Source organism: Suillus discolor (assembly GCF_016758755.1).
Source record: "Suillus discolor strain FC423 chromosome Unknown F5147scaffold_248, whole genome shotgun sequence".
NCBI lineage: Eukaryota > Fungi > Basidiomycota > Agaricomycetes > Boletales > Suillaceae > Suillus > Suillus discolor.
Genome location: NW_024541495.1, coordinates 1 through 11,280, shown reverse-complemented (window position 1 = coordinate 11,280; position 11,280 = coordinate 1). Strand labels below are relative to the sequence as shown.

The 11,280-nt window shown below is 39.0% G+C and overlaps 1 protein-coding gene across 1 annotated transcript; it reads right to left on the bottom strand.

Annotated features, from left to right (window-relative positions):
- Positions 1 to 215: 215 nt before the first annotated feature.
- On the bottom strand, positions 216 to 1,163 carry F5147DRAFT_660016 (uncharacterized protein; the record flags this gene model as incomplete). Its single annotated transcript, XM_041434642.1, has 5 exons — positions 216 to 320; positions 343 to 375; positions 638 to 937; positions 992 to 1,017; positions 1,115 to 1,163. The coding sequence occupies 5 exons, from the start codon at positions 1,161 to 1,163 to the stop codon at positions 216 to 218; spliced, it is 513 nt and encodes a 170-aa protein (XP_041284447.1).
- Positions 1,164 to 11,280: the final 10,117 nt, after the last annotated feature.

Here is an 11,280-nt window from a genome sequence, read left to right as displayed (position 1 = left end):
ACACTGAGCAGTGCAACAATGTCAAGATTTGCATTTGTTTATTTTTGTTGAAAATCAGCAGAACCCATAATAGTGGCTGACAAGGTGATATACTCATTGTAAATACCACCAGAATTACACCATGTGTTACAGGTGTGAATACAGATATAGATCAACATGCAAGTATGTTAAAGCAAGTTAGACAAATTCAAGACATCCAGTCCAAACGAAGTAGTTTAAGCTTGACCTCCACCGTCATCACTTTTATACAATCTGCTGTCCTTCTCCTGTGACTTTGTTGGCCTATGATGAGATGGCTGGGATAACCTTGCATTCTTGCACTGGGCAGCAGGGTATACACACAAAGAGATTGAGTTCTACATCTTGATGCTCTTTCTGATACAACAAGTTCATTTGCAGTGTGCAGAAAGGGTGGATGAACATTTTGCAACTTTGTTACCACCAGTTGCCTTTGCCCACTCTGTTGTCATAAGCTGTGGCTTGCAGAGATGAATAAGATCAAGGTTAGTATGTATCTAGACAAGCACCTAGCTGATGATGTCGAGCATTCTTGAGTGGCTTGGTGTAGGATTAGTAAAAAGAAGCTATCTCATCTCCTTCAACATCATCTTCATAGGTTCAATCACCCAGTACTCACCCAACAGCCCTTCCACCATAGAAAACCCTGCATCAGTAGCAAGAAAGTGTCATTTCTCAGTACTTTGTACCAAATCTCCATCTCAATAGTGTTTTCAAGCCACCAGTAGAGCCACATCTCCATGCCACTTGTCATATAAGGGTTTGGAACTCTCTTCAATGTGTACAGTATGTCTAACATGATAGCGAGGGTAAGGATGACATAATAGTATCCCTCCAGATCATAGACAATCTCACGGTGAATAACATCTGCACTGGTTGTTGAGCTAGCATTATCTCGATTGCCATCCATGCATGAGTCCTATACACAAAATGTGATTAGCAGTGCAACAAGAGGCTGATAATTAATACTGACTGTTAGCTCATAGATGCCACCCTTGTCTGCAAAGCCATCTCAAATCTTCATCAGTCATTGAAGACCTGTAGCCTGTAACATTGACTTGGAGACTTTGCACACATCTTTTGGCTTAATGTGCACCTTGGGCACATAACAAGCAAGTTGCTTGGTAGGTTGTTGTTTGGTACATCTTGAACAGAAGCACTCAGAATGTGTTTGTGAGTGTGGGAGGAGATTGGATGTGAAGAGGGCTGACCACTGGCAGTAAGTGGAGGATGAAGGTTTCCTAATAGTAGCTTTAGCAATACTATTGCATACAGTAGTAACCTTTGTATCTGCTGCGACCACCATTCTCTATGTTTCTGTTTACCTGTCCTCTGTCCTCCACATGATGGCAATAGATGAATTATATTGAGAAGTCGAAACAAGTGGAATGTCTGACCGCAATAGGACTATGGAAGTGGATGTCATGTCAAAAAGTAGGATAGGAGGACATTCAGGGGGAGTGTGAGGCAAAATGGAGGGAACACAAGCAAGCACAGGGGAGGTATGAATAGGCACAAGGAGGCGGCAATGATCTTGGATAGTATGTTGTTACAAGGGAGGCATTGAAGCAGCTGGTGCAGAAGGTTTAAAGATCTTTGACAGAAGCCTCACTTTTGATGAAATTGTGGTGAATCATATAGACCATGAAGAAAAGGCATGATCATATAGTAGGCCATATTGAATCCCATTATTATCGCCAAGCTCTATATTATCAATGGCTCTCAGTCTGATTGTGTTGGATGCATGAGGCCCATATTCCACATTGAGGTATCAGCTTGCATAATAAGCCACTTCTTCATGAACTCCCAAGATCTAATGGTTTGTAATGCCTCTGTGATGCACCATTGCAATAACATGACTTGATGAGCCACGGTCCCACACCTATGAAGGTTATTACTAATACACAGTACCATATCAATTATAACCAGTCCAAAAACTTTTGATTGTATAAATTGTCTATTGTCATGCATGATGGATGTCTCCAAACCCATCATACCTGTAGATATGCACCAAGTTGGCGGGTAACATGTGGTACTTTCAGATCTGGACAACCTATGTCTGCTGTCCAGCGACCTATGATTCCAATTTGGATTAGAAAGTAATAGATCAATATGACACATACCTTGATTATCCAGGTATCCTTTCTTCTTAAACTCGATGAGAACATTCTTTATATTTCAAATTTTAGTACAATGGTCGAGGTTTTTGCAGTGTTGGAAGATAACTTCATCTTGACATAAGTTATTGATAACTTGGTGCATTACTTCTTTGTTATTGTCACTCTGCATAGCCACAAATTCTTAGGATGGGTGAGTTGGAGGTTATAGAAATGCCCTAAGTTTGTGAGCCTGCTTAGCAACCGAGTTTTGGTATGCCTCATTAGTATCTGGAATGAAACCCCTTGATTGAATCTCAAAAGAAGCCTGTAGACTGCTACAATATAAGTATAGAAAAGAGCAACTCACTATGTTATAACTTCTATGTTCCAAATGCCCAAAACATGGGCTGAAGAATAGTGGAGATGACACCATCAAATGGAAAGGTGAAGACAGATCATGAGGACAACTATGCAAACAAGGGTTATCAATGAAATTACAATCAAGTAGGTAATTACATGGCTTACTGAATCTTAATAGAAGCATTCAGACTCATGTTTGATACTTTTTCTGAACCAATTCTGAACCAGCATGCTTGAACCTATATAGCAGTACCATGTTTATGTGGCAAGAAAAGTCTTATAATCAAGGTGGATCAAACTGGTAACATATAATGAGTTCCATTGGTTGAAAGCTCTGATTAGTGCAGAGCCATGTGATAGTGAGCAACTTGCAATCACAACCCTAGACTAGGGGCAATGTTTGGGCATTCTGAGAAATTTGTTGTATTGTGATGGCTACTAAGTACTGACTTGCATGTTTCAGGTAAATATTAAATTACAAAAGAGCAGACTTTCTGAGGCAGACATCTGCACTAGCACCCTATTGCCTAATTAGGAAATGCCCACTCACTGCACACTACAATGAGCTCAACATTTAATATGTCTGATGTTTATCTATTGTCCAACAACAATGTACTGCTAACTGATTCCTCAGTAGTTACATTAGATATATATATTAAAATAAACTATGATATTTTATGATGTACAATGTATACTACACTACTATACTGATGTTAATGTCTGGTACCATAGTGTGGCAGGGACTTAGTGAAATCTCCCATTTTTGATGATAGAAGCAGTCATGTGATGTTGGATGAAGTTCGGTGGAAAAGCTTATATAATCAAAAATGCCAATAATTCAAGTCTCCTTACTCTCTTTTCTTTCTTCCTTTTCAATCCTTTTCTTTTCTCTTCCTTGTCCTTAGGTCAGGCTCCTGGATATTCAAGTTGGGATGTGTTGGTGTAGATGGAGCTTTGGGATTGGTGCAATAGTATGCATCTGCAGCAATACTGGGCTTCAGTTCAAACTCACATCGAGCTCAGTAATTGGGCTGCTTCTCAGAGGTTGGAAGACATGTACCAAAACCTCAAGCATTGGGTGTTCATTTATACCAGAGTTGCAGTTATGTGCAACAGATTGTCTCCATACCACCAGGCCTATTGAAGAAATTCTTTGGTTTTCATAACTGCAGAAGCCCTTCAACAGGCCCTATATAGCTGACTGTACTATGATCTTGGTAGTATAAGTATTTAGATGGTTTAATAGTTATCATCCTAATTTGACTGTGGGATATGACACAACCTCGGTGGTATCAGCATCCAAGACAATGTACTCTGGTCAACATAATAAAGGTTATTTGTATATATAGACGAGCTTCAGGTAGCTATGGAATAGTTCATAGATACCGTTATTCAAACCTGCTATTGTCTGCAGTACACTGCATCTGTGCAACACCATTAGTGTTACTAATTAGTAATGAACATGTGATGTGATGTTTGTTACTAACTAGGGGGGAAAGTCTATGCTGCGGTACTTCAGCAAGTTCTGCAGTACTCGGCAATAACTTAGGTAGGGTAGAATAATAGTCATCAGACAAAGCCAAGAGCAGAAGTTACCACTAGCAACACATAGTCACTACTTCCTGACACCTCCTCACCTTTTCCCACATCCTACAAACCTTCATGCTCATCGCTGGGCATAATGAGTATAAAATACCCTTCAAACTCAACTACTTTTGAATGTTTCTTTCTGCAACTTTGTTTAGTTTGATATATATGTAGTTATACATGTATATGGTGAGTATTTTTATTGTTCAGTATTGAGACTAACCACCAACAGGCACTACCTTCTTTCCTACCATCACTGTCACTGCTTCATGCATTGAATGAAGATGTCAACATCCTTGTGGACTGCCTCCTTTACGCAGATAAGGTGTAACCATTTTGGCAGAACAACAGTGCTAAGCAGAACAAATAAAAGGTACATTCTTATGAATCCAATGTTTCCTTCTCTCAACTTCCATTAAGAAAAACAGCCTGCATATGTACACACTGCTTAGTACTGCGCATAGACTTTCCCCCTAGTTAGTAACAAACATCACATCACATGTTTGTTACTATTGATGACACTAATGATATCACACAGGTGGTACACGGACTGTGTCCTTTCATATTGGCTGATGAGGTATCTCAGTAGGAATAATCCTGGGTCCACATGCATTAACATGGACATGGAGTCAGGTTAGCATACATTTCAGAGGAAAGAAATTCTAAGCTTTTGGATCATGTAGTACTATGTGTGGGCCAATAGTCTACCTTGGCTGCACCAGCAGCTGGCTCCTATCCTTATATCTTGGCTTATCATATCGGCCTTACTAGTAATTAATATAGGTTGTATTAGTTATGGGCTCAGTTGTTCACCTTGGCAGTACATTTGTCTGGACCCATCCCTATATATTGCTTAGTCATATTGGCCCTACCATCCATATTCATATAGGTGTACTATTGTATGGGCCTCATTCATCCATCTCGAAAGCACAGGCACTGGGCTCCATCCCTATATCTCGCCTACTCATATCGGCTCTGCCATCAGTATGGGTATACTATTCATTGTATGGGCCCAACCATCCATATCAGTAGCACAGGTATTTATCTCACATACTAGGCCCACCCCTCCCCATTGGTATACCTTCATTTGGGCCCACCTTGGGTGATCTGTCTTACTGGGCAGATTATCAACTTTAGGTGGCCCTATATATCAGAAAAAAGTTTACTGAAGGGGCTCTCTCCCTCGGTGTTATCTACTTCCTTCATATTAACCGATAGTTCAAATTTTGGTATCATGAGTGAGTTGTATATTGTGGTAGAGAGCATTTTGTCGCCCTTAGGTAAGTTAGCAGTGTTGAACAAAAATCCACTACTACTCACTGATGGTTCCTATAGACAATTCCTGTGTATCCTGCTCCTTGTTCTATGTGATACAGCAAATATTGGCAAAGTTTTTGAAATATTTATAGGCTTGCACATTCTTGTATGACCCTTTGTTCATTTAGGTGCCTAATAAAACAGTGGTAATTATAATACAAACAATATTACTCACTTTACTCATTATATAACAATGGTGTCTGGCCCTAGTCATTATATCCTCTATGCTAATAGATTTCATTGAGTAATTTCATCCCTCAAGAAGGAAGTATTTTTGAAGTGTGGATGTTATTGATGGATGTGTCATGAATCAGGACAAGTTATGGACACATCACATATAGTTGATAAATATGTGACATTTGACATATTACAAACCTCACTAAATATTCAAACACACATACAGAAACACCATTCATGTCTTCAAATACATCAATATTATTCTATTGCACGATAGATTAAACCATAGTCACAATGGTGGTGCTGGGAGAATACAATTAATCTATGGTGGAATATCTTTATTTGACAAGTATGGATGTGAAAGCATGACAAATCATCTTATGTTGAAGTTGTTAAGTTAATACCAAACTACATTAATAACTTGGCAAATTATTGGAAACATTGACTAAGCTGAAGTCCATAACAGTAAAGTATGGACTATGTTTCATTTGTGTGTGCTGATGAAAGGTATGAGTGTATGAACAGATGACTTCTAGCTTCACATCTCATGAGAAGGATAGTGACAATACTACAACCTTGGGTATGAAAGATCATATCCAATCTGTGGCAGTAAGACAACAACAATGGTATTAATCACTCTTAGAGGATAGAAGGAATAAAACCAGGCAGAAGGACAGACTCAGAAAATGGCTTGAATATGCTAGAAAATGAGAGAAACTCCCATAGACATATCCATGATATTCATTTCTTGACTTTGGATTACCTTTGTTCCACACCAACAAGTACTTTGTACTTTAGACACATCTTTGGAACATTGAATGGCATCTTGGGTGACTTTTTCTTCTGTCATCTTTAATCTTAAAAAGAAACCTCCCCTGGCATTTTAGATCAAGACATAGTTCTATAGGCAATCTCTTTGGGACAAATTACACTTACATCTTGAGTTCTAAGATAACTACTTTTGTAGTGCCTACTAAAAATTAACTCTTTACACTGAGTCCTATCATATTAGATCAATGCATATTTCAATGGTCTGTACATATGCTAATAATGAAGATTTGACTATAGGTATTATTGGACAGAGCGTGCCTGCACAGTCTGGTATGGTGCAATGGTAGGATGGCAGGATAAACATCCTGCCTACTATCATAAAGAAAGGTGTCAATATTTGTAAATATGGGGATGTTCAAGTGGTGAAGTTCTTTGCATCATTTCCAGAGTCCATGTCATCATCAAAGTATATCCTGCACCTATTTTCTGCCAACATAGAACATGATGATATCATGGAAACGATTGAATGCTCATTGCATAACAACAAACCATAGTCATTTAGGGGAATAGAAGAAATACTCTGAAAGAAATAACAACAGAATGGCTAGACCACAAGTTGTTCCATTCCATATAATACAAACCTGTGTCAGAAATCTTGCATGGAAGACATTTTGGCTGAAGTCAAACAACACAGCAGTGCCCTATTCACAAGGTAGCACATCCGAACAACTTCACCACCTATTTTTGGATGCTGTTGCATCATCCTGGATATGTTTCATTTGCATATCATAACACTGATGGTGTTGCAACATACATTCACATTGAGCAAAAAGAAAGATGTGAATCTTATTCCATCTTAAATCACAAAAGAGTAGTTGTGCGGCCTCTACCAATATGATAATGAAGCTGTTGGAATATCCAAGTAACAAGGAGGAGGTGCATGAGTTGTGATATGCTGAAGTGGCTTATCTAGGCTCTGGAGATATCGTATATGTATGCTTTACTTCAGTTATTATGATTCTAGGTTCCAATATACATGTAGGATACATTCCCCTAGACAGTTTTACAGAGCTTACACACCTGTGGAAGGCCTTGTGATGGAAGCTTTCTTCCTTAATCTTGCATCAATATATTATACAGAAAGGCCTGGTATATGGACTGTAAGAAAGCAGAGTTCCTTACCAATTAAACACATGCTTACTCTTATGCACTGGAGACAATAAGGAGAATTTCAATTGCTGTCTCACATTTATCAACAAGAATTCATAAGCATCACCTCTTGCTTGGTGATGGACCTTTACAGCTCTGTATAATCGCTTACCCATGAGCTTTTCCCCCATGGTGATTAAATGTCAAGATTACATTGCACCTGATGCTAAAAAACACAAGATTTAATCTTTGGATACTGCATTCCTTGCAGAAGAGATATGCCAGACTATTGTAGCATTTATTAGCATCAAGAACCTTTGAATCATCTCTATGACACTCTTCAGAGACCAATAGGACATGGCAGGCAATCCTATTGACAGACTTGTTATGGAGGCATTTGGAATGGTTCAGGGTGCTGGAAGACTGGTGGATAGATGATGAATTAGATAGTTCATTTCTGAACATTGAATTAATATATCACCAGGGGCTATGTGTTGTACAATACAGATGCTAGTAGTTTAAGTTAATATGTGTTACAACCGCTATCTTATACTTTCTTGCCTCTACGATATGCCTTCCTTTTTGAACTTGTACTTACTATCTCACGATGACTTGGTCTGTGCGCACATATGGATCTATTTAAGCACATGTATTACGCTTGTATTCTTCACTTGAATCTTACTAGGTTTTACCTGGAACATCCTTCGCTTAAGACCCCCAATCTTAAGTCGTCTAGAAACTCGATTCTTAGTTGAAGCACTCCTTTAACTAAGTCCATAAGAACTCTCTTGTCTGAGAACTGAGAATCTCAACGACCGAAAACTCTGTCGAGTTGTCGTTGTTAGAACTATCCTAGTTCGTAACAATATGACTGAACCAGAACTAGTTTTATTATTGTAGCAGAAGTGTGAATGCTGTCACAATTTGTTAGGCTATGTACTTTCTTAAGTCACTTACAAGATATGTTGTGGAGTCGCTTCATGCAGGGACAAATTATGAAAGCTCACAATGTGGCCACCAGTCTAATAGGTACTGATGTCTCAGTGCAATTTGATACCATGGATTGGGACATCATTTTTCTAATTAGTCAAATATTCTGACGATCCATCCATATGTTTGGGACTGTCATGCTAGTCACATATATTCTGGATTTTTTGTCAGTCCTAGCTGTAGTGAAGTAGTATGCTTAACTGCTACTCACAATAGTTAAGCACATCTATTCAGGTGGTCATGTTATGATAGTTTCCGACTATAATGAGTGTAGCTTTTGTGAAGTACTACCATTACTGTTAAGCACATGTAGGGTAGGGTTGAATGTTCAAACATGTAGCATTGAACTTCCTTAAAATGGCTCAACCTCACAATTTTCAATGATAGCCCATTATTACCTCAGTTCTCTGAATGTTGCTGTATTCATCTGAGGTGCAAATATACTTTAGTTTCACCACAATCATTTTTATGAATAAGTATGATCATCTGCCATTACAAAGACAGTTTGTGAGGTGTAATATGTTCTTCATGATTCCACAAAGATTATACAGAGCACATGGTTTGTGTTCAATTCCTGTTACACCATTCAATAGGTGAATGAAAATTTGAGCCCTCACTAGTAGTTATTTTTTTCCCGATCAACCATCATAATATTAAGAATCATGAGATTACATGTAAGATCACATTTCTAAGCAATCAGAGGAGATCTGGATGTAATATGCCTGTGATTTATCCTGCCTACAAGAAATTACAAATATGGTCAGTGTATGATGCTAATATCTTGACCCTGCGAAAGACTGAGTGGCCATTGATATGAAAAGTGTCCATAGTTTTCAGTATCAGTTCTGCAGATCCATTATGAATAAGAGATGTTCCAGTGAACAGTGTAACACTGGAAGCACTCATACTTCATTTTCATATTATCCACTGCTTCTCATGAAACAAGACAGGGGATTTGTTCAATATATGCCTGTCCTTGCCAAAAGATTGCTTCAACGCAGTCCAGAACTTCATGGCATATATAAACACATTTTCAACAAAGCGATTGATGACAGGGACTACAAGTGTATCAATGGTTGATACACCAGCAAAGGGCAACACAAAATCAAATATATCACTAAAAGGAATGTTTTTGCATGTTAGAGCTGATCAAAACTAAATTTGAATAGAAAAATATAGCTCGATGAGGCACTTTAATGCATTGACACTGTCAGGTCCTCTTCCTGTTGAGCCACATGTGCATACAACTAAGCCACAGATACAGGGACTCATATTTCCTGCCTTGTTAATGTTACAAATTGCCTGTGTTGCAAGCTTTATGTGCCATGGTTGAATGCCAGTCTCTTGCATATGCAATGTGTCTAAATACTGGACCATATCGAAATTAATTGTAACTAATGCCAACAGAAGTCAGAACTAGTGGCAGAGGGGTGGTAAGCTATCCAAGATTGCAGCAAGCCATAAACAAAACTACATCAAGCTCTGAGGGAGGGAGGACTTTGGGCATTACTCCAACTATGGAAAAACTGCCAGGAGACATAGTCACTGGCAACATGGGTGGTAGCCAATGCCCAGTCAGCAAGAATGGGATTCATGGGTGGGGAATAGAAACTAGATTATTTCTGACTTTTTATCATGATGGCTTATCAAATATTTAATAATAAGATGTAAGATACACTTGCAGGCCTACCAGTAATGAGGAAACATATGTCTGAGCCTCACCAGTGCAATACATCTCACAGACATAATGACATATGCTTGCTGACACACTGGAGATATTGAGGTAAAAATGACATCCTTAAATTTAATGGTTTGTTGATCACAGATGTCAAATATTAAAGGCTTAACACTTCAACAAATCTACAAATAGATAGACCATGTGTACAAAAGCTATCTAATTGTAGTAAAATGCAGAGGCTGATTCACCAAGATTGCCTGAGCTCTGAGAACTCCTTAGGACTCAATTACATGAAGGACCTAAGTGTACATGCATCCCAGAACTAACAGAGGGGCTAGTGGCTGTAGATGGACCAGGAGTTGCATCTATGGCTCCTAAAAGGGGAGTGCTCGCTGAGACAGTGGCAACCAATGGGCCAGTGGCTGTGGATGGTCCTGGAGTGAAGTTAAAGTACAACCTTTCTATCACCTGTGCCTAGCCCACACTAAGGGGGCAGGTTACTGACAGTGTACTCTTAGGTTATGTTAGTGACGATTTGGATTGGGGCATCAGAAGACAGGCCAGCAACATCATAATCCAAGATTATTTCACCATGTTCAAACACGTTGTTATCTACCTCATTGTCCGTGGTTGGGCACACATTCATGAAAACATCTTGCTCTTGCGACAATGAAGGTTCAATAGTTGATGCTGGTGGACTGCAATTAGTGTCGTCAGTGTCAGGATTCATCAAAACATCTTCATTTGCATGTGTTGTCTCACACGATTCATTGCGTGTCAAAGTGTCAGAGGAAATAGGATCCAATGGAACTGGCAATATGAATGAAAGATCGACAGGTGTTGCCATGTTTGGCGTAAAGTGAGAGATTTGAGGCAGAGAATGAACAGATGGTGAAGCAGAATATTTCCTTCAGCTGTTTTGATAGACCTCAGCCACCGTTATTCTGTGTTCTTTCAACATAAAATACAATGAATGACTAGGAAGTAATTTACCTTTGGTGGTGAGGTATGTGATGGTGTTTGCTTATGCTTTGTGACCATCTGAGAACTCAGTCCTAGGTCAATGTTATTGTTTTCATTAGCACCACCTATCTCCATGTCGTCAAACTCATTCGCAACATCTGTATCCTCTCC